Raw genomic sequence first — 23240 nt, 5'->3', positions numbered from 1 at the left:
TTTGGAGAGCCCTGGAGGCGGGGCACAGGCTGGGTGGTTGATGAGGTAGGGCGTGGGAAGTAGAGAGGTGAGGCAGGACCTGGCTTAGTCAGCATGCAGGGGGGCGCTCTGGCTGGGTGGAACAGCGGGCCGGGGGCTGGTGTGGAGGTTGGGGCAGGCAGATGGGGATGATGAGGCAGGAGGGAGAGGCGCTCACTAGGGACTGTGGTCCCGGTAGTTGTGGATGTTGACCGCAGCGGTGATGCCGCAGATTATGAGGGGGATCCCTCCAGCAATCAAATAGAACCTGGGGGAGGGCGGGGTTTGAAGGTCAGAGAAATGGAGCGCCGGAGGTCAGAGAACCAGGTGCTCGGAGCCCTTGAATTGAATGTCTCTATCATCTCCTCTGTCCTCTTAAAATCTGTGTGTTTTGGGGAGGTGGGGGGAGGGCAGGGATGTAAGGCCTCCTAAGGGAAGGAGGGCAGCTTCTTCAGAACTTGGCCAAGAACTGTGCTCTGAGGGGCAAGAGCCAAAATTGTTCGCTCCAACCTTAAACAGTCTGAGGGAGGGATGTCATGAAGGTTTTTAGGATTCCCACCCAATGCCCTTTGGTGTCAACTCCTTTCCCTATCCTTATCACGCCTGAGAACCTTGTCTCTAGCCTCTGGAGAGAGATCTCCCAGGGATCCTGTACTGGCCCCCCAGACACCCCAGCTTTGCTACGCCTATTATTGGGTCTTGTGAGGCCCCTCCCCATAGCCAAGAGCTGAGCGCACTCACCGGAGCATGGGGCGAGGACCAGGTGGGGCCGAATCCCCTTCTTCTGGAGGGGGTGCCCTCCAAGTGAGCTCCTTGTGGAGGACACGAGCCTTTACCCCCATCCAGAGCAGCGTGGACAAGGAAGAGTAGTGCAGAGTGATGCCCACCTACAAGGTCAAGGCACTGAGGCTTGGGACCTGAGCTGCTGACTGGGCTACACCCTGGAACGTCAATGGCCGTGTATGTTCCCGCTCTGCCCATGTCTCCAGCATCCCACCCAGGTACTCATCATTCTGGTCCCTGCTGGCGCCCTCTCTGCTTCCAGCAAGGGCTCTCTCTCTCTCTCTCTCTCTCTCTCTGCTCTCTCTCTCTCACCCCAGGGGTTCTCCAGGACCCAGACACAGCAGTCTGGCTGACACATGACCGCTCCTCCACTGGGATGCCCCCCCCCTCTCCACTTTGAAACTCCATCTCCAGCGTTTTTGGAGCTAGTCTGACCATTCATTCCTGTGACTCTACACATCACCCCCTTCCCAACCCTACAAGGCTCGCGCAGAGAACAGAGGAGCTGGGGGCTGTGTCCATAAACCTTACTCTTCTGGCTCTGCCCCCTCTTCCTCTGGAGTCACTCAGTTTGGAGTGCCCCATCCCCTTCTTACCGCTTGGCACACCATCTGGTAGTTGGTGAGAGTGATACCCCCCACGAAGACAGCAGAGGTCATGGCCATGTGGAAACACAGATTCAACAGCATGTGCCAGCCCTTCCGGGACACGTGGATGGAGCTGCCCCAGAAAGAGTCTTTATTAATGAGCTGTCCAAACCCCCCCCCCCACAGCAGCAGTTCTCAACCTGTGGGTCCAGACCCCCGACCCTTTCACAGGGGTTACATATCAAAGATTCTGCATATCAGATATTTACATTATGATTCGTATCAGTACAGTTATGAAGTAGCAATGAAGTAATTTTATGGTTGGGGGGGTCACCATAACATGAGGGACTGTATTAAAGAGTCTCAGCATTAGGGTGGTTGAAAACCGCTACCCTACAGTGTCTTAAGACCACTCACTGGGAGAGCCAAAAAAGAGAACGCAAATGATCTATGGGCATGTGCATAAATGTGCTCCAGGCCATGGGAAAGACGTCCTTAATCCCCCCCACACACACTTCCACTTCCTCACCCCCAAAATGTGCTCTTCAACCCCAGAGCCTGGCCAGGTCATGTGGACCTGCCTGAAGAAGAAACATCTGCCAGTCTGTGGTGAGCCCCCCCCCCGCCCCCACACTCCCTCCTCCCTGGAGCAGTGCTCACCTGTGGTTAAGGATGTAGGTGATGATGGTGGAGAAAAGGCAGAGCAGCAGCAAGGCGGTGCAGGGGTAGACAACGGGATGCAACCCAGCTCCAGAACCTCCTACCTCCCGAGGGAATGCACTCAGCTCCTGGGGAGGGGTGTGTGTGAGAGGGCTGAGCAGACCCTGTCTGTCCCTAAGCCACTTTCCCTTACATTGACAACTGCCTATCTTGGACCTGCATACCTGGATGCTTTAGTCCATTTGGTAGATAGAATACAAGTATGAAGACAGTCACTCAAGACGCTGGCCTCAAGAAACACTGACGGCCTCCCTTCTCGCGTTCTGCTTTTCTGGGGAAATTCTTTTTAGATGCCCAGTGGAAAACTCAAAGACGGGGGCTGGAGAGATGGCTCAGCGGTTAAGAACACTGGCTGCTCTTCCAGAGGACCCAGGTTCAATTCCCAGCACCCACATGGCAGCTCACAACCACCTGTAACTCCAGTTCCAGGGGATGTGACACCCTGACACAGATATACATGCAGGCGAAACACCAATGCACATAAGATAAAAAGAAATAAATCACTTTCTAAAAGTTCAGATGAGCTAAGAGGAAGACGGCTGTCTGCGATGAACTGTGTCTGCTCAGTATCAGCAAAAGCTGGATGAGGAATGGGATAAGGGAGCAGATGACTACACACGTTCCCAGGTTGCTTTTCTTGATTTTTTTTTTTGGGGGGGGGTATTCAAGACAGGGTTTCTGTGTGTAGCCCTGGCTACTCCTGGAACTCCCTTTATAGACCAGGCTGGCCTTGAACTCACAGAGATCCACCTGCCTCTGCCTCCTGGGTGCTGGGATTAAAGGCATGCATCACCACCGCCTGGCACCAGGTTGCTTTTTAAGTAGAATTCAGGTGAAAATAGGTATGGTGATGCATGCCTATTATCTCAGCACTTGGCTGCTTGGAGGCAAGAAGATAAGCAATTCGAGGCAGGTCATTCTCAGCTTGGGCTGGGCTACAAGAAACCCTGTCTCAAAAACCAACCAAACAAACAAACAAACAAACAAAATAGGCACTGAGGGCCAAGCTAGATGGCCCCAGATCCATCCTGAAAGATGAAGAGGCAGGAATGAGGGTCATTTCCCATGAACTTTGCCATCAACAAAGGACAAGGCTGCTGTCCTTCCTGTATTTTCTTGTAGCTCCAAGTGATCAAAGTACCACAGTCCCTATCTCCTACACATGTTCCCTTGCCTCCCTGCATCTCTGCGCGCGCACGCGCGCGCGCACACACACACACACACACTCTCTCTCTCTCTCTCTCTCTCTCTCTTCTCTCTCTCTCTTATACCCCCCCACACTCCCCCCCTCTCACACACAGACTCACATACGCTCACTCACTTCCCCACCACACTCCCCCCTCTTTCACACACACACTCCCCCCTCCTCTCTCTCACACACAGACTCACATACACTCACTCACTCCCCCCCACTTCCCCTCTCTCACACACACACTAACTCCCCCCCCACACTCATATTCCCCACACACACACTCCCCTCCTCTCTCTCTCTCTCTCTCTCTCTCTCTCTCTCTCTCTCACACACACACACACACACACACACACACACACACCATTATACACACCATGAGCACAGCCACGTTGCCCAAATGCTGGCAGTACAGCGAGCTGACATTGGGCTGGCTGAAGCGGAGCTTGCAGCCTTCAGAACTCCAGCCCCCGGGCCCCTCCTGGTTCCACCAAGCTGCCATGGGGTCAGCGCCTTCAGCCCAGTGCCGCAGGGAAACAGCCACCGGCTCGGTCAGGTTTCCCACGCCGCAGCCACCTGCAGGGGACAGGGAAGTCCACACAGACACACGAGGCTGTGAGGAAGGCTGCCGAGAGAGTGGCGAAGCAGAGCAATGGTCGCGGTGGTCAGAGCATGCAGGGATCCTGCCGACCTGGGGACAGAGCTAGATATGGTGTAGGTGACAGTCTACCCAGGGAGTGGGGATGGGGACGGGACAGGTGAAACCATTTGCCAGGTCTCCCCACCCTAGGTGCCCAGTGAGGCGTGGACATTGTCTGCAATGCTAACCCAGAGGGCAGGACAAGCCAAGTGAGAAGGGATCCCTGGAAGGAACAGTTGGCATCTGGAAAGAGGGGTGGATGGGGTCAGGAGAAAGCCTGAGGAAGGAATTAAGCAGAGCTACGTGGGAGAAAGTGCCTGTGACGTGGATCATACAGCCCCCACCCTACCTCCACACTGCTCCATCAAAACAGTTATTAACCCATGGGGTTGACAACGTGGAGTGACCCTTCCTCTGATGACGTATCATCCAGGTCTCAGAGAGACTTGAGTTTTCCAGGCAGGCCTCCCTGGCCCCTAACTAGGTTCAGAAGAACACCGTGACTCCACAGTCCAGGCACCTTGCCCTGCCTCTCACGTCTAATGACTTGGTCAGCGCCTGTCCGCTGAGGTGCGCTCTCTTCTTAAGGGCGAGGACCCAATTGTCTGGTGTTCAAGCATAGCTCGGCCCAGCAGAGACTGACAGACGCTAAGTCCTTAACAAGCGTTCCCACCCGGACTGGAAAGAGCCCATTTTAGGAACAGGAGAGGAGCCCAGGGTAGTGACGGCAACAGCTTCATGGCACACAGGACCCTGCATGGCGTGTAAAAGAAGGTAGGTATTATAAACCCGTGATGCTTGAAGGGGCTCTGGTGGGGTGCACAGTGGTATTTTCAGAAGGTAAACTGGGTGTTCTGTGTCCTACGGTAGATGGAGATTGCCTGGTGAGCAAGCCCAGAGTTTGGAAAGCGGAAGGAAAGACTCAGAAAGATACATGTGGGCAGGTAGTAGAAGAACTGTTCCGGATGGGACGGACCAACCAAGGACAGAGTTACAGTGATCCGCTCAGCTCCCGGGGACCAGACCGCAAACAAGGCAGTGTATCCTCCCTCCTGCTCGGGTCTCTACCCTCGATGCTGTGTCTGGAAGTCCTGACTACCTCTTGGGATTTATTGGGCCAGTCCCACCTCTGACTCTGACGCCACAGCTGTCTTGTCTTTTAGGACACTTCTCTCCAGAGCTGCTGGCCTAGCAGTCTTAGGAGCCTCTGGCTGGGGTAGCTCTGGGGGTGTTATTCAAGTATTCCACTACTCGAGAAGCAGCAGCCATTGTGGGGCAGGCCATGGCCTTCATGTTTTCCTCCTTTTTTTTTTTTTTTAGATTTCTTTATTAAGTATACAGTGTTCTGCCTGCTTGTATCCCTGCAGGCCAGAAGAGGGCACCAGATCTAACTACAGAAGGTTGTGAGCCACCATGTGGTTGCTGGGAATTGAACTCGGGACCTCTGGAAGAACAACCAGTGCTCTTAACCTCTGAGCCATCTCTCCAGCCCCCATGTTTCCCTCCTTATAACAGCAAAGGTAGTGCTCATGTAGTATGGCTGACCAGCCTGGGGCCCACGGGTGCAGTAGGTCTGGGTTTGGCGTGAAGGGAAGGAATTGAGGCCTTGTGCTCACAAGCTTTCTGATTCCTCACATGCTTAGGATATAAAAGTGTCCTATGTCTGGGATATAAAACCATGTACCCCAAATCCTGTTCTCCACCAATCCCTTCCTTTACAGGCCATCTCCACTCCCACCCTCCTTGAGGCACTCTTGAGGTTTCTGCTATCCTCTGCCGACTGTACCAGGGCAGGAGGGAGCCACGAACATACGGAAGGAGCCAGACAGACATACAGGAAGTGAGTCCCTTACTGGTTCCTGCAAATATGACCGGGGTGGCCACACCACGCCTCTTGCCAGGCCCAGCTGCTCCAGGACGGGAAGCGTTGCCATGGCTGCGGAAAAGACGGCCATTTCTGAAGACCAGCAGTTGCAGGGTGCAATCTGGAGGGACTGGGGGAGCCAGGGCAGCCGGAAGGGTTGAGAACAGGCTGGGGGGCAGCTGGATGGAGGCCAGGGCCACGCTATTCTGAGGGGGACATAGGAGGTCCTCAGAGATACTCAGCACCCCTGGGTTTTGATGTCTCCCAGTCCCTTCCTGTCTCCTGCCTTGTCCCTCTTCCCACCTTTTATTACCCCTCCTTCACAGCCCCCTCCACCGGGAGACACCTGTATATCTCAGCACCACCCTCCTCAGCTTCTGGCCCCCGCCCCCACGCCCCCCTTCCTTCCCCTGGTGCCCACCTTGATGTGGAAGGATGACAGAGAAATGTTGGGTCTCCCCGTGGTGCAGCGGAAGCGGAGCTGTTGATCCGCTAAGGGCTCGGGCTCCAGCGGGACATCCTGGCCAGGGCCACCGGGCTGTGCAGCCAACACGCCTCCCTCCCTCCTCTGGAAGGCCGTGCAGGTCAGGCCCACATAGCTGTGAGGCTTGATGAGGTAGGCCTCCAAGGCCACGTTCCTTGAGTTCTGGGGACGGAGAACTTGTCACCCGATATTTGAGACATAGTGATCCTCTGCCCAAGACCACACAGGTCCGTGCTTCAGGTCTGCTTCAGCCACGCCCCTTACCCTGTATGACTCACTGTCTTTGCAAAGCATGGAAAGTCTTACATATGCCATGGAGTCACCCACACGCGCGTGTGCACACACGCGCACACACACCTCGCAGACACAGGCCTGCTCCTTCCCTTGGAGATATTATTGCTCTCACACACTCCCTAGCTTCCACCTGCTGATTATGCCTCCCCACCTCAGCTGTCAAGCAGGGTCCATGTCTATGACCGCCCCCCCCATATGTCCCCGAGTATCTAGCACAATGTCTTACCCATAATGCTCTACTATGGTTGTACATTCTACCAGCTTAGAAAGGTCACCGGCCCCTCGGTGACCTTTCCAACACCCCCCATTCCCCTGAAAGTGCTGTCCACACTGAGACAAAGCCTCCCTTTTCCCTGCACTCAATCCCAGTCAGCTCCTCTTTACTTCCATCCACTTAACCCGCCCCCCCCAACTCAGTTCCCAACCAGTGTGGATCTCAGCTACCTTTGCGCCTCCCTGACAGTTCACAGCTGAGTTGTGCTTGCCACCATGTTACCAGAGCCTGATGTATGTCCTGGCAAGCACTTCCCATCTACGGGTCACAAAAACTGGCCCCAGTCCACTCTCAGGCCCCTCCCCCGAGGGCTAGCCCCTGAAGAATTAATTCCCCCTCCCACGCCAAGCTACGGTACCACAGAGATGTGCTGGGCATGGGGGCTGAGGGCAGCTCCTCCGATGCGCTCCAGGGCACCCACAATGCCGCTGCAGGCTTTATCTTCTCGCTGCGCCAGCCACAAAAGGTGCTCATCCACCAGCATCAGGTTGCTGGCCATGTCCACCATCACCTCCACCAGCTGAGGAAGGGAGGGAGGGAGGCAGGACAGTCACTGAGGGCAGCAGTGGTATTTAGGACCCAGGGCTGGTGTGTGTGTGAAGCCTGAGATGATGGGAGGATGGCTGGGGGCGGGGGCAGGGGCAGGGCGGGGGGGGGGCAGAGGAGAAGTTGAATCTCACCTCTTTGATCTGGTCGACATAACCCAAAAATTTCTGGATCATCTGAGCCACGTAGACTACGTCCATCATGTCTGAAAAGCTGGCAGCCTCAGCTGTGTACACCCGGAGCTGGTGGGCCAGGGTCAATGCATTGGAGGCATTAATGGGCATCTGGGGGGCATGGGGGGGGGAGAAGGTCAGGCTGGTTTCCTTCTGTCTCAGAACCTAGGGCCACAGGGCAGGAGAGGAGCCAAGACCATCTACGGAGACCATGAGGATCAAAAGTGCACAGGAGCCTCTCATCACAACTCTAGGCTACTCAAGCTAAGCATCATTCTATCCCAAGGGTGATGAAGGTGTACATGACTGTGATGGTGGATAGAGCAGATAAAGGTACAGGCCTGGCCCTGGAAAAGACAAGCTGGAGGACAGCGCCAGGGGAAAGGGTGCCAGCCCATGGGCCTTGTTGTACCCACTTTTATCTATCTATCTATCTATCTATCTATCTATCTATCTATCTATCTGTCTGTATCTATCATCTATCATCTATCATCTATCTATCTACCTATCTATCTAATCATCTATCTAATCATCTATCTATCTACTTACCTATCTATCTATCATCTATCTATCTACCTACCTACCTATCTACCTATCTATCATCTATCTGTCTGTCTGTCTGTTTGTATCTATCATCTATCTATCTATCTATCTATCTATCTATCTATCTATCATCTATCCATCATCTACCCACCCACCCACCCACCACTATCTACCTACCTACCTACCTACCTACCTATCTATCTATCTACCCACCTATCTATCTACCTACCTATTTACCTACCTACCTGTTTTTGAGACAGGGTCTCACTATGTAACTCTGGCTGTCCTGGAACTCACTACATAGACCAGACTGGCCTTGAACTCACAGACACCCACCTGCCTCTGCTTCCTAAAAGGTGTGCACCACCATGCCTGACAGTTGTACCCGCCCCCCTTTTAATGCACCTCTGAGAACAGAGGTGCAGCCTCCCCCCACCCCGAGGTATCAGGCTCCATCCCAGCCAATTCCAGGAATCAAAGTTAGTGGGGGGGGGGGTTGGCCCAGCCTCACCAGCACAAAGGTGTAGAGTACCCGAGTGATGTCATTGGTGTACAGGCAGTGGGAGTAATCCCCGGGCTCCCAGCGGCCAGCTCGGTCACACCGGCGTGAGGCTCGGGTACCTGGGGCTCCCCCACTCAAGGGCACAGAGGTGAAGGGGTACTGTAAGCAGGACTGGTAAGCCGTGATGCCGGCCAAGGTTCGTGGCCACCTAGAAGTAGATGGAGGAAGCTGCCATGACCAAGCCTCCTTGAGACCAATGCCATCCCCACCCCAACCTCAACCCAGGACTATGACACCAGACACCCCCCCCCGAGGGGGGCTTGGTGAAGGGTTCAGTCAAGACTGTCCTGGCAGCCATCGTGGGGCTCTCAACTTCTGCTTTCTCTGTTTGTTCTCACAACAATACTGCAGACAATAGATGGGGGTGCCACGCAGGGATCTGGGTTCACAGATGAGCTCTGCCGTTTATGGGACGAGTCGCTGATCTTCTCTGGGCTCTAGCATTCCCAGCTCTACGCTATGGGGAAGAATACCTGCCCTTCATAGAGAGAGGGCCTTTGGAACGTTAAGATGTGACACTGTTCAGAGGAACCTTCTGCACACTAAAGTGGGAGGAAGCAATTAAAAGATGTTCATCCTCTTGAGGGCTAACAGCAGGACTGTGAGTTAAATAAGAAAAGGCAGTCCTTGGGAGTCACTTGTGCTCTCCGAGAGAGGGTGCAGATGCCGGGGCGGGGGCGGGGGGGGGGGGGCAGCCATTTATAAAGCAGACAACCTGAAGTCCCCGCGGTTATTGGTCACACGCTCAGCGGGGCAGTAGGAGGCGGAGGTCTCCAGCACCACAATCTCCACCTTCTTGCTGGTGTTGCCTTGGCCCGTGGACACGGAGCACTCCCACTCCCCTGAGGCCCACACGCCGATGTGGGACAGGGTCAGCTCACTGCGGAGGGGGGAGGGGGAGGGAGGGGGGGATACCGGCTTGGTGCACTGGTTAGTTTTTCTCCTCATCAATTTGACTCAACAAGCTAGGGTCAACCGGGAAGATGGAGCCTCAACTGAGAAAACGCCTCTGTCAATCACAGTGGCCTGTGGGCAAGGCGGTGGGAGCATTTTCTTGATTTCTGCGGGGTGTGAGAGAGCCCCGCCCACAGTGGGCGGGGCCACTCCTGAGCGAGTGCTCCAGGGTTGCGCATAGGGAGCAAGTCAGTTAACACTGAACCTCTCTGCTTCAGCTCCTGACTCTGCTTGAGTTCCTGCCCTGGCTTCCCCTCCTTTCCTCCCCAAGTTGCTTTTGGACACGGTGTTTAGCGCAGCAATAGGAAGCAAACTGCGACCCTTGCTGAGCACTCAGGCCCAGCCCAGCCCTCCCCTCCATGCCCCCCACCCACTATACCCTGTTCTGGGACGCTAGCTCAGGTTCTTCCTTTAACGGAGTAAGAAATAGATGTGCATACATACTCTTTTTCTCCTGATTGGAGGGGCACTGTAGGCATTGTAGAAGCATTAACAAATGTCAAACGCCACCCAGCCTCGTTTTAACAAGCATTTGCTATCTTTTTTTGAGGAGGGGAGGGCTTTAATTCTAACCTCTATTCAGACCATTTATGACTGTATCTTAGCTCTTTATTCTCTCCCCCCCCATCCCCCTGCCCTCCCTGTCTCCCAGGACCATGTCCACCATGGCTACCCCTCCCCATGCCCTAGACTGAAAAAGGACAATAGAGCTGTACCTGGTGATGAAGGTGCAGTCGTGGATGAGGTTTTCAGCGAGGACGATGCCTGCCTGCTCATCGCCCTCCATAGGGGCCCCGTTGTGGTACCAGTGGATGCGGGTATCATTGCCCAAGTAGCTGGCAGAGCACTGGAAAGGCAGGCGGTCGCCCTGGAACACCACTTGGCGCAGGGACGGGATGAGGTAGTGCGTATGAAGTTCCAGAGCCCCTTCTGTGGATGAGAGACATCAGTGATGAGGCCTGAGTGCATGCGCACGTGAGCCCATGTCTAAGAGTGGTCCAGTAATGCAACACATTATTATTAGCTCATTGTAGTTAAAGGGCAGCACATGGTGAAGGTGGAATCCCACAGGGCAGGTCCAGACCCTCTGCCTCTAGTCATCTCTGGTTGGGAGTGAAAAGGACCATAAAGAATCCTTTTAGATAAGAGGAAAAACAGAGGAGTATACAAGCGGAGACCAGATGAAAATATAAAACAAGCAGGAGGGAGGGGAAACTGTGTTGGGGATGTGAAATAAATAAGTAAACATACTGGAAAAAAAGAAAAGAAAATATAGACAAGCAAGTAGTCCGACAAGAGATCTAGGCATGCCGGTGGAGGACCACCCCGTCAAACTAGGGGAAAGAGAGAGGCCTGGAAAACACGTCCATCATATAATAATACATGGGGCCCAGAGAGGTCTGACCTAGCAAGCTGTGTGTGGCTGAGGGGCTGGCTCATTGGGGGCCTGGGACAGGTTCCTCACCACAGCGGAGCTGGGGCTCCTGGAGGCTGCTCAGGGCCCGGGCATGCAGGGCACTGGGGTAGGCACACAGCGTGCGCTCTGACAGCTGCAGGGAGTGATTCCGGGCCCAGGGCAGCAGCCAGCGCAGGCGGCAGTCACAGGTCAGAAACTCGGTGCCGAAGTCCCTGCAGGGTGGGGTACAAGGAACAGCGTGGGCTCGTGGGGTGGGGGTGAAACTAAGGAGGAAAGGGGTGGAGAAGACAACCTCGGGCACATGTGTGCCCCGCTACTCCGGACATGATTAACTCGGGGGCGTTTCTGGCCGTCTGCCCACGCAGCAGGCATGACGCATGCCCGCCAGGGCTAGGAATGGCCCCAGTCAATGTGCTGAGTGGAAAATAGGAGTTTGAGGCAGGACAGTGTGGGCTGTCAGGTAGGTAAGGTGGCTCAGAGGATCTGGGAGTTTCTCTCGGGCTGAGGGGAGGGCTGAGGTTTGGGCTTCAGAGTCCCCTGGGGTCCAGGTGTCTCCCTCCTGGGCGGAGGAAGGGACCCAGGGGATTGTTCCTGTGCTGGGAAAGATACTCACACAACCTTAAGAGCTGGCAGCTCATCAAAGACCCCAGGTTGCAGACTGGAGAAGATGTTCCCAGATATGTTTCTGCAGAGGGCAGGGAAGAGTGAGATGAGATCTTAGGGTCTCCCTGGGCCAGGAGGATAGAGCCCTGGAAGGAGAAAATGCAGGTACCAGAAGGGTCTGGCTCAGCCTTCTTCCTCCCAAGCCTTCCCCCCTTCACACCTCTCTCTCTCTCTCTCTCTCTCTCTCTCTCTCTCTCTCTCTCTCTCTCTCTCTCTCTCTCTCAGAAACCTATCTATTACTCACAGTCTCAGAAGTCTGGGGAGGCCTTGAAATGTCTCAGAGGTAAGACAGCCGATCCGGTTGTTGGAGAGATCTCTAGAGAGAGAGAGAGAGACACTCAGCACGTCCACTATACAACAGGACGAAGATTCACTTCTGAGAGAGACATTGAGCTGGAGATTCTATGGGCAGTAGGCTTGGCCCCTCTGCCACAGCAAGCTGGAGACACCCCCAGCAACTGGCCCCAGCCGATGGACTGAGTAGAGGCTTGGTGTCTGAGAAGGGACAAGGCAGGGTGACTACTGGGGTAGTTACTCACGGTATCTGGGAAATTTGGAGGGGGGGTAAAGAGAGGGCTGGGGTGGGGTGGGCAGGACATGCCACTCACAAGCGTTTCAGCTCTCCCAGACCTAGGAAGGCTCCAGGCTGCACAGTGCTGATGACATTGTTCCTCAGGTCCCTGTGGGAAGCAGTGGGGAGACCTTTACACTTCTGTCTGAGGGCTACCCTGCTCCTTGGGCGGGGCATCCTGTCACTCGGGGGGGGTGGGGGCTGGTTTTCTGTGGAGCTTGATTCCCTTCTAAGTCGGCTTTCCCACACACCCACCCACCAGGTCTCTTCAGCTTCTCTGGCCAACGACAAGGAGCCCTGGTCAGAGAAATGTGTGTAAGCTCAAGTCCTGTGAGAAGGAACATCTGGGTTGAAGATGCAGTGGACTAACTCAGGGTTCACTTGCCCAATGATACGGAGAGTTGTCGTGTTGCCAGTGGAAAGCCAAGCCACAATTATCTCGGGCTATCTTTAGTTCGCTTAATAGCCACTTAGCCCCTACCTTTGTATCCAGCCTAACATCCTCCGGACTATCAGCTAAGACCTTTGTAACTTAGCAGATAACCAGCTTCCTCAACCCCAAAGCTAAGAATGTCCTCAGATAGCACGTCTCCAGGACAGCTGATTTCTCCACCTCGCGGTAATGCCTGCCTACTCTTTTCGTAGATTTGGTAAATATTTGCACTGATGTATGGATTTCTTTGTTCTGGGCCTATCAGGTTCACGTCGCCTCTTCCGTGGTGGAACACGTAATGCGGAGCAAGCTGAATCCGTTCCGAGGTCACGGTCACTCACCTGTGGCTCAGAACGAACTACCTTTAACTCCCTTTGGGACCAGAGCTGTGTTTTATGTCAATTTATCTAAAATGGTACAGGATGGCCAGACAGGGACAAGAAGTGGAGAAAGCTTCCGGTTACGAGTTAGGAGACTAGGTTTCCCATGTTCCGTTCACCTGAACCACTCTAGGACCTTACATGAAGGGCTGTTCAGGGAAGCCACTGAAAACAGCTGTACCTATTCATCAGAGGGAATTTCATAGTTTTTGTATCCCTACAGATCTCTCTCAGGAGCTTGTGAGGAAACCCGCAGGGAGGCTGGTGGGCCAGCAGCACACTATGCCCTCGTACAGCTCCAAGCTGAGATTGCCAATCACAGGTACAGATGAGGCCCAGGGCTAATAAGACCTGTGCAAGGTCTCCAGCCGTGCCTCCTCGAGAGGATAGCCGATCCACCCACTGCTTTCAGGAGGTGGTAAAGAAACTACCTCCAGGCTGAGCAGGTCACAGCAGGATGGACAATGGCTTCTGGGGGCCATTCCACGCCACATGGTGTAGCATACCACTGGTGAGTCACACAGCGGCCTCTGTCTGACCTCTCATTTCAGTGGCTCAAACACCACCGAGGCAGGAGTTCAAATCTTGGCCCTCCCTCCCCTCCCCAGAGGCGACAGCTAGTTCCCCAACTAAGGGGACATGCTTGTGCCTAGCTAATGGCACCAGCCCAATACCTACCACACCGGCCTCTGCTCTAAGGGCCACACTGGATACTGGCCCGCTCATCTTCTGCATCATCCTCTATGCTATGGCTAGGGAGGGTTACAGATCTTGACCCACCTACCCAAGGCTCCATCAGACCCCGTCTTTCATAAGCCAACACAGATTAGAACCAGGGCTGTGTCATCTTGTCTGGTCCTACCTAAAAGAGCTCGGGGGAGGGAGCAGGGAGTGAAGCAGGGCCACTCCTGGGGAAAGAAGACCGAACTCTACCAAAGGTATCTGGAGTCAAACTGGTTTCCCATGCTCTACCGTCCCAGCCAGTTTCAAAGAGAGGCTTGGGTCTGCATAGGAAAGGCCCTGGAGACAGCTCTGAATTATGGACAGGAGAGGGTTAACTGGAGCTGGGTGAGAGGAAATGGGTGTCCAGGATAGGGAGGTGCTGTCCTATCCCACCAGGGGGCCCGTTTGTGCGGTCCCTGTTGGGGAAAGAAACAGAGACAAGAGGCAGAGATAAAACTTCAGTGTAACTAGGCTCAATCTCAGCCCCTCTCACACCAGACTCCGACGAGGTGAGTCCCCTCCAGACAGAAAGGAAAGCCAGCCTCAGGGCTCTGCTTTGGAGAAAGGTAGAGTTCTGGGAAAGTGCCTCCGTGCTGGGCACATGCAGGGAATGCGGTAGGGCCTGGCCTAGCCCTAGGTTCCCTGCATGGCAAGACCAGAGGGCAGAGTAAGTCCCCCTGCCCAGGACTGCCCTTTCCTGCCCAGCCCCCTTTCGGCTGTCAGGCTCCACCCTTTCATCCCACCCTCCTCTGTGGATCCAGCCTGTGCCCCCTGGCCTCTGCTGGGGTCTGGCCATTCTCAGAGCTCTGCCTCCCACCCCCATGCGCAGGGGCGGGCCGAGGGAAACACATTTCTCATTGTGTCATTTCCCTTCATGGGCTGCCAAGGGGCTGAGGCGGCAGCCCCCCCACCCCACCCCACCCCTTCCCTCTCTGCTCACTTGTGTTTATTCTCATTTCCTCCCCACACCCCCCCTCCCTCCGTGAACCCCACTGATGCTCTGCAGATGGGAATAAGGCAGCCCGTGGGGCCCCAGCCCCCCTCTCGGCCCTGCTTCCAGCAGCTGAGACACTGGAGGCCCTCTCTCTCTCTCTCTAGGGCAGCTTCCACGGGAATAGGCATTCCTCCGCCTTTCCTCAAGGGAGGCTCAGGGGTGACCAGGATGACTCTTGGGAGTGAGTTTTCTAGGGGGTGGGCCAGCTCTGGGATACCAGGTCTGGGGGGGGGCACAGGCCAAGGACTGCTCCTAGGGTCGGACCCTGATAACTCTTTGCGCCTAGGGATGGCCCGGACCTGGAATAATGAAAAGTGGCTCAGGGCTGTACTCCCCAGGGACAGGAGGAAATGCCACCCTAGGACCCGCATAGTCTAGAACTCCAAGGCTTTTGTCAAATGACTGGAGCCCTTCCTGTTCAGCATATTCCTGGGAAAGCTGGTTAAGCCCGGACTCCCACCCCAGAAGAATGTTCTACACCTAACGTTTGGATGCAGAGTCTTGGTGGGCTGTGGAATCCCAGCTAAGAACCCTTGCTCCAAAGAACTAGGGCTGGGACTTTAGTGGGAGAGCACTTGCCTTAATGTGGGCAAGGCCCTGAGTTCCTTTCCACAAAGGTGGGGGAGGGACCAAACACACAGACAGACTGTTCCAGGTATGGCCGGTGCATGCCTTTAATCCCAGCCCTCAGGAGGTATAGACAAGTGAGTTCAAGGCTAGCCTGAACTACATAGTGAGGCCCTATTAAAAGAAGAAGAAGAAAAGAAAGAAAAGAAAAAAGATCCTTGCTCCAGATGAATCTAAACTGGTTCTCCATTAATTAGCCGAGGTCACAAAAGCAAAGTCATCTAAGGTCACAAAGCTGTTTCTAGAATACGGACTCTAAGACTCCCTTCTGCTTCCACGGATCTCTGTTGTTGTATGGAACCTGAGGAAGAGGCACTGTGTCGATGGAGTATCCACATCCCCATTGCCTTTGGCCCAACCTTGCTCATACCGAGTTCCCTTGGCTCTAGGCACACCCTTCTCCCGATGTGGGTGCCAGCATGAAAGAAGGGTATCCTGAGAGCAGAAACAGAGGGAGACTTCCCAGGGCAGCCATGGCCTGTGCCAACCTTGGGAGAACAGAACCCCCGGACCTGCGCGCATGAGAATACGGCAGGAAGAGAAGATCAAGGCTGGCCGTGGCAGTGAGGTACTCAGGAGGCTGAAGCAGGGGGTTCGGTGTTGGAGGCCAGCCTGGGCTACAGATCCAGAACCTGCCTCAAAGAAATAAACAGCAGCGGAAGCCAAAGCGAAACAAAAAGCCCACAGGGGGAAGGTTCCCAAAAGAATTCAATCACAGCAGCCTCAAAGAGAAAAGTACCTAAACCTCCATCAATGCACACATGAGTAAAAGACTTAAAACACAGTGTGTTCAGTCCATGAGCCATCTCCTGTTTGCCCACAAAGAGGAATGAAGTGCTGATGCGTGTTGAAGCATGGATGACCCTGGAAAAATGTTACCCTGGCTGGAAGGACCTAGTTATAGAAGACTACATATTATATAATTCTATTTATATGAAATGTTCCTAACAGGCAAATCCATAAAGTCGGGAAGGAGATTAGTGGTGGCTTAGGGCTGCTAGAGGAATGGGGAGTGACAGCTAATGATTCAAGGTTTCTTTCGTGGGTGATGAAAATGTTCTAAAATTAGAGCGTGGTGATCATACAGGTTTCTGAAATATAGCAAAGCCCGCGCTGGACGGTGCTCTTTCAATGGGTGGCATAAATTACGTCATGTTAGATTTGTTAAGAGTGTGAGCTGACGTGACTGTGTGTGTGTGTGTGTGTGTGTGTGTGTGCGTGCACTCACACACAGTCAGGCCGAGCAGGGTTGCGCAGAACTGGCTCCTCCTATCCCCCACAGACCTCCCTGCTTGTAGGTCTGAAAACCAAATTATAGGTTTGCTGGCCACACAGCAACTTGCCCTCAGCCCTTCAAGGTTTCCAGAGTTCAACTGGAAAGTGCAGGCTGGCTGCAAAACTGGCCAGAACACCCCTGTAGGTAGAGAGGCTGGAAGAAAAGAAGGAGTCCTGTGGCCAAGGAAATCCTTTATGGCCCCAGACTCTCACCTTCCCACCTCCCAGGCCTTCTACCCCAGATACCATTCTACAGATATTTATTGAGCACCTACACTGTGCCAGGCACTTAGGCTGACCAGGGCAAACAAGAGGGGGCTGTCCCTGAACTTGTAAGCCACCCCGTCAAGGCTTCAGCTGTCTTGGGAGTCCAGGACAGCTTCGAAGTGTCCTTCCTCCCCGGTGGGGTGGCGTTAGTGGGAACGAGAATGGAAAGGAGAGACAAGAGCCCCAGGCCTCACCCTGGGCCCCGCCCACAGATTAATGGAAACCACCTGGCCAGTGAACAGCCCATTCCCATGAGCATCTGCTTCTAATGAGTGCCCCAGCACCCGCTGCATACCAGCCCCTAGGGCTCATTAATCTCATTAGGCAATGACAAATCATTCGGGGCTCAGCGAGCTCCCCTCCTTGGGCCCTCGGCTCCAGCTTCACACACACAAGCTGCGGAGGGCCCATATCCACCCGGAGACTCACACCCCCACGCGTACTAAGTCCCTCCCCCTTGACCTCTTCCGGGGGCTGTCTGGTGGTCTCATGGGTGGGCAGGGAGGCACCTCACCGAGCCCTGAAGGATTTTCTAGCAACCTGTTCCTCGTCGCCTGTGACTGCTGGGGGAGCTGGACAAACATACAAGGCACCCGAGGAAGGAGTCCTCCGCACGGGGTGGGGGTGGGGGTGGGGTGGGGGTGGCTCTGTGGTACACGGCTTGTCCAGCATGTGCTGGGCCCTAAGCAGCAGCAGCAGCAGCATCATAAAAACAGCCAAAGCTGGCCCTACTGACACACAGCTGATTGCATCTGTGAGCCTCAGCCCTCCAGAGGGCAAAGCGAGGTGCACACCGAGTTCTAGCCCTCAGGAAAAAATAAAAATAAAAAAGGCCCGCAGAACGGCTCTGCAGGTGAGGGGTACTTGGCACTCAGCCTGACGACTTGCATTTTATCCTCAAAACCCATGTGGTGGAAAGAAAGGGTAGACTCCAGGACGAGGTCCTCCGATCTGCATGTGCGTACCACGGCATAAACGTAAAATATTATTAAGACAAGAAAGGGACATCATTACATTTCAAACACGTAACTGCCTGAGTAAGCCTGGGAAGTCTGGACAGCGACCAAGAACGGGAGACCAGGCTAACACCTTCTGTAGAACTCTTCAGAAGAAGGCATGGACGGCACTGTCTTCACTGAGGAAGCCTGTGCTCCAGTGCTCCAGAGATGAGCTCATCTATTCCCATAACAACTTCTCCGAGAAGAAACCCTAACCCCATTCTCCACATGCGAGGCTCGTGGAAGCATCCAGAAACAAATGCAAGGCGCAGGATTTGATCCCAGGCCTCTTTATACCAGACTAAGGTCATGCTTTATTTCTGTTTGTTTTGGGAGGGTCTGGGGTATAGCACTACAGAGCTCGCCCTGGCTAGCCAGGTCCACATGGTGAATTCTAAGCCTGCTGGGATTACAGGTGTCCACCATGGCTAGCTAAGACACCTGGCCCTGGCTCCTGCCACCTACCCTGTCCCAAATGTCTTTCCTTTACGTCACAAACAGACTTGGTCAGAGGGACCTTAGGGAAAGAGCGCTTGAGGCATGTCTGGGCCCTTCTGTACACTCCCTGGGCTGGCCATGAATTGCCTGTGCCGGACAGGATTTCTGGCTCATCATACCCAGTTGATAGAGATGGGTCCCCCTAGATCCTAGATCCACCACTAAGGTCCTCCTCACCACAATCACTCTCCATCTATTCTGCTTCCCTTCCTCTGCCCTTCCACCCCACATTCACACAGATACCCCCCTGTCCACCTGCTTGTACCCTTCCCAGCCTCACTCAGCAGCGCCCTGAATTCCAAAGCATGCGTATATATATATATATATATAATATATATATATATATATATATATATATATATATATATATATATATGGCCTGCGTATCTACTGCCCACTCTTGGCTAGCCAAGTCACCGACACACTGAGACACACACACACACAGAGACACACTGAGACACACACACAGAGACATCCATTAGCAAAGACCTGAAGGGCTCTCAGCAGTGGGGGTGGGGAGTGGGGGGGGGGTGAGGGCACATTCTGTGGCCTCACCACTGCAGTTGCTAGACCAGATCCCAGCCCTCCCCTAGGACATGCTGTCTACAGACTGTGGGATATGGAACGGACATGGCCTCAGCTGCCCATGCCTAGACATCCGAGTCCCACTGGACAGAGAGATCAGTGTTTCCTGGGCACCAACTACACACTAGGCCACAATGTCACAATTGTGATGAATAGGCCCCCAGTCTAGGGGTCATCTGGCACGTTGGCTTCCAACTTCAGATGAGCCTGAGAATCGCCTTCCTACTTGATAAAATTCCCAGGCCCCATCTGACCCAGTGACTTACCATCTCCAGGAATGAGACACAGGGCTTACATGACTTATGGGCCCTCTCCCTAGCCTAGCACAATGGTTAGTCCTAGATGTTCATCCAGCTGGGTGTCATGGCATGCGCCGATAGGCCGAGCTACTCATGGGGAGAATCGTTGGAGCTCAGCATTTCAAGGCCATCCTGGGCCACACACAGAGACGCCCATATCAAAACAACAAGCAAACCACTCCTGTTAGACCCTGCCGGGGAAGTGTTCTGCAGATGTGGAAAGATAATCAGCTGACCTTCAGGAGATGTCTTCAATAATGCAGTTGGACATCCTGTAATCGGACGAAGGCTCAGGAGGAAAAAAAAAAAAGAAAAAACTGTGGAGAGGAAATTCTGTCTCAAGATAGCAGCATCTTTTTCCTGTCTGACTTCCCAGGCTGCCCTAGGAGTTTGGACTTGACAGTCCCCACAATCATGAGAACCTGACTTTGACTGCAACCCACAGAACCAGAGAGGCTATATAGCAGGTGGGACCCTAGGATGACCGTGGCTTATAATAAGTTTTGGTTTTACTCAATCACTGGGCAAACTTCAGTGAAACATTTCACTATTAGGATAAGAATTTGTACTGTATCAAGCTGATAATAGAGATAGATAGATAGATAGATAGATAGATAGATAGATAGATAGATACATAGATAGATACATAGATAGATACATAGATAGATAGATAAGGAAAAAAGAGAAAGAACCTGATTTCTTAGAACACACTCATCTATCAGCAGGGAGTGACCAGCAAGCTAGAAAGCCTGAGGTCCCCAGCCCTGCCAGGTGCCCTCCTTACTGGGATGTGCACAGCCTTTGCCCCAAAGGCTCTCTCTCCACTTCACTGAAGTTCCGATCTCTTCAGGCAACAACCTGATCTCCCAGGAGAACAAGATGTTAAGTCCATGACTAGCCTCGCTCTATCCCCTCCCTATTTTGATAATGGGTACCCCATACTTAACAGCAATTATTGATCACTTCAACAGTGGGTCTCAACTTGTGGGTTAAACGACCCTTTCACAGGGGTTACCTAAGACCATCGGAAAGCACTGATATTTACATTACAATTCATAATAGTACCCAAATTACAGTTGTGAAGTAGCAACAAAATAATTTTATAGTTGCAGGGGTCACCCCCACATGAGGAGCTTTATTAAAGGTTCGAAGCATTAGGAAGGTTGAGAACCACTGCCCTAGAAGGTTGTGATGTTGGGTTTCACCACTTCAAAAGAGAAGAGGCAAATGACTACTGAGTAGGAAGAGAACAGGGGGATGTAATGGGGTGTGTGTGTGTGTGTGTGTGTGGAGATGAGGGTTTACTGAGTTGCTCATCATTGGCCTGGAACTTCTGGTCTCAAAGAATTTCTTTGCATATATGTCTCCCAACACATCACACATCATTTGTTATTTCCTGGGTCCTGTCAGTAGAGAGAAAGTAAATAAATGGCTTGAAGACAGGCACTAGGTCTGCTGGCTATAACCAACCATCATTGGGATCAGGGCCCAACATATGGAGGGGCTCCATACATAGCTGTCACATGAATAGAGTGATTCATAGCAGCAGAGCTCCCAGCTCAGATTGGGAATTTTATTCAATTTTTTTAATTTTTATTAGTTTTGAGACAAAGTTTCACTGTTTGCCCTGGCTAGCCCAGAACTCACTATATAGACCAGTCTAGCCTCAAACTCACCGAGATTTAATTCTCCTGAGAATTAAAGGCATGTGCTATCATGTACAGCATTTTTTTTTTAAAAAAAAATAAGGTTTTATATAATCCATATAATCTAGAATGGCTGCAAATTCATTTATGGGCTTTTATCACCACACCCAGTTTACAGGTGCTGAGGACTGAATCTAAGGTTATGCGCTTTGTTTGTTTGTTTGTTGTGTTTGTTTGTTTGCTTGTTTGTTTGAGACAGGGTTTCTTTGTGTAGGCTTGGCTGTCCTGGAACTCAATCTGTAGACCAGGCTGGCCCCGAACTCACAGAGATCTGCCTGCCTCTTCTTCCCCAGTGCTGGGATTAAAGGTGTGCGCCACCACTGCCCAGCCTTGTTCATTCTTCCTGACCAATTGGGCCATATTTGAGGTCTCAGAGGTGAGAATTCTTGCCTTTCTATCTTTTCTCATGGCACATTCCTCCAATACCCAACAGGCTGTCAATTAAGACATCTGCCCAGTGCTTTGAAAGACCCACTATGCATGTTCCCTGTCCGTGGTGCTGGGGAGAGGCGGTCAATTTGGTACTCTGCGTGGCGTGGGTAGGAGGAGAGTAGTAGTCAGTCCTTGTATCTCCGAAGGAAGAGGGAAAAAAATGAAACAAGAAGACAGCTGGAAGATGCCAGAGGGGCCACTTGAGGTTCAGAGAAGTGCTCAACCAGGGTGCCAGGAAGGAAAACGTAGGTTTGCCTTTCTCCCAAGAGACTCCTGAAGAAATGTTTGGTTTCCTGCCCTCTTAAGATCAAGACATAAAATTGGGCGGGCGGCGGTGCACGCCTTTAATCCCAACATGTGGGAGGCAGAGGCAGGTGGATCTCTGTGAGTTTGAGGCCAGCCTGGTCTACAGAGTGAGATCCAGGACAGCCAGGATTACACAGAAAAATGCTGTCTCGAAAAACAAAACAACAACAACAACAATCAAGACATAATGTCAGGGGTTAAGAGCACTGGCTGCCCTTCCAGAGGATCCAAATTCAATTCCCAGCACCCACATGGCAGCTCACAACTGTATGTTAGCTCCAGTTTCAAGGGACCTGACACCCTCACATAGACATGCATGCAAGCAAAACACTAGTGCACATAAAAATAAAACAAATTAAAAAAAATCTGTTCTCAAATGCTCAATCTCATATGGAAGAATGAACATGTTCCTTCACCTGTAATCCCAGCACTTAGTGAAACTGGAGGGTCCAAGGCCAGCCTTGGCTACATTACAAGACTCTCTCTCTCTCTCTCTGCATAACCCTAGCTGTCCTAGAACTTGCTCTGTAGACCAGGCTAGCCTCAAACTCAAGAGAGCTGCCTGCTTCTGCCTCACAGGCACTGGGACTAAAGGTGTGTGCCACTATGCCTGGCCATAAGGCTATCTTAAAGAGAAAAAAGAAAGAAAAAAGAAGTCCCAACAAAAGTTGCCATTAGAAGCCAAAAGGTGCAGACTGTAGATGGAATGAGGACCCAGGTTCCCACTAGGACCATGCCACACTATATATAAATGCAACACCTCAGGAGAGCATTTCTCTGAGCCTCAGGCATGAGCTTAAAGATAGCCTTTGGTCCATATGAAGTTGAGTATTGTTCTTTCCAAGTCTGTGAAGAATTGCATTGGGATTTTGATGGGGATCGCATTGAATCTGTAGATTGCTTTTGATAAGATTGCCATTTTTACTATGTTAATCCTGTCTATCCATGAGCATGGAGATCCTTCCATTTTCTGATATCTTCTTCAATTTCTTTCTTTAGAGATTTAAAGTTCTTATAAAAAGGTCCTTCACTTGTTTAGTTAGTGTTATCCCAAGGTATTTTATATTATTTGTGGCTATTGTAAAGGGTGATGTTTCTCTGACTTCTTTCTCAGCCCTTTTATCATTTGTGTATAGGAGGGCTACTGATTTTTTTGAGTTGATCTTGTATCCTGCCACTTTACTGAAGGAGTTTATCAGCTGTAGGAGTTCCCTGGTAGAGTTTTTGGGGTTACTTATGTATACTATCATATCATCAGCAAATAGTGAAAGTTTGACTTCTTCCTTTCCAATTTGTATCCCTTTGATCTCCTTTTGCTGTCTTATTGCTCTAGCCAGAAGTTCAAGTACTATATTGAATAAATATGGGGAGAGTGGACAGCCTTGTCTTGTTCCTGATTTTAGTGGAATCACTTTGAGTTTCTCTCCATTTCATT

The 23240-nt window shown here is 52.4% G+C and overlaps 1 protein-coding gene across 1 annotated transcript in view; it reads right to left on the bottom strand.

Annotated features, from left to right (window-relative positions):
• Nucleotides 1-23240, bottom strand: part of Adgra2 (adhesion G protein-coupled receptor A2) — a 43177-nt gene that overhangs the window by 2735 nt on the left and 17202 nt on the right. The window contains exons 3-18 of the mRNA XM_028861475.2: nucleotides 12320-12391; nucleotides 11956-12027; nucleotides 11662-11733; nucleotides 11097-11260; nucleotides 10348-10561; nucleotides 9393-9557; nucleotides 8627-8825; nucleotides 7534-7683; nucleotides 7212-7373; nucleotides 6223-6447; nucleotides 5791-6007; nucleotides 3674-3873; nucleotides 2049-2176; nucleotides 1398-1521; nucleotides 760-905; nucleotides 197-286 (exon numbers count right to left, since the gene is read on the bottom strand). Coding sequence (XP_028717308.1) covers nucleotides 197-286; nucleotides 760-905; nucleotides 1398-1521; nucleotides 2049-2176; nucleotides 3674-3873; nucleotides 5791-6007; nucleotides 6223-6447; nucleotides 7212-7373; nucleotides 7534-7683; nucleotides 8627-8825; nucleotides 9393-9557; nucleotides 10348-10561; nucleotides 11097-11260; nucleotides 11662-11733; nucleotides 11956-12027; nucleotides 12320-12391 — 2400 coding nt within the window. The remainder of the gene's footprint in view (nucleotides 1-196; nucleotides 287-759; nucleotides 906-1397; nucleotides 1522-2048; nucleotides 2177-3673; nucleotides 3874-5790; nucleotides 6008-6222; nucleotides 6448-7211; nucleotides 7374-7533; nucleotides 7684-8626; nucleotides 8826-9392; nucleotides 9558-10347; nucleotides 10562-11096; nucleotides 11261-11661; nucleotides 11734-11955; nucleotides 12028-12319; nucleotides 12392-23240) is intronic.

The sequence above is a fragment of the Peromyscus leucopus genome, chromosome 17, assembly GCF_004664715.2.
Source record: "Peromyscus leucopus breed LL Stock chromosome 17, UCI_PerLeu_2.1, whole genome shotgun sequence".
Lineage (NCBI taxonomy): Eukaryota > Metazoa > Chordata > Mammalia > Rodentia > Cricetidae > Peromyscus > Peromyscus leucopus.
Note: the sequence above shows the minus strand (reverse complement) of the source record. Positions and strands in the feature narration are given on the sequence as shown.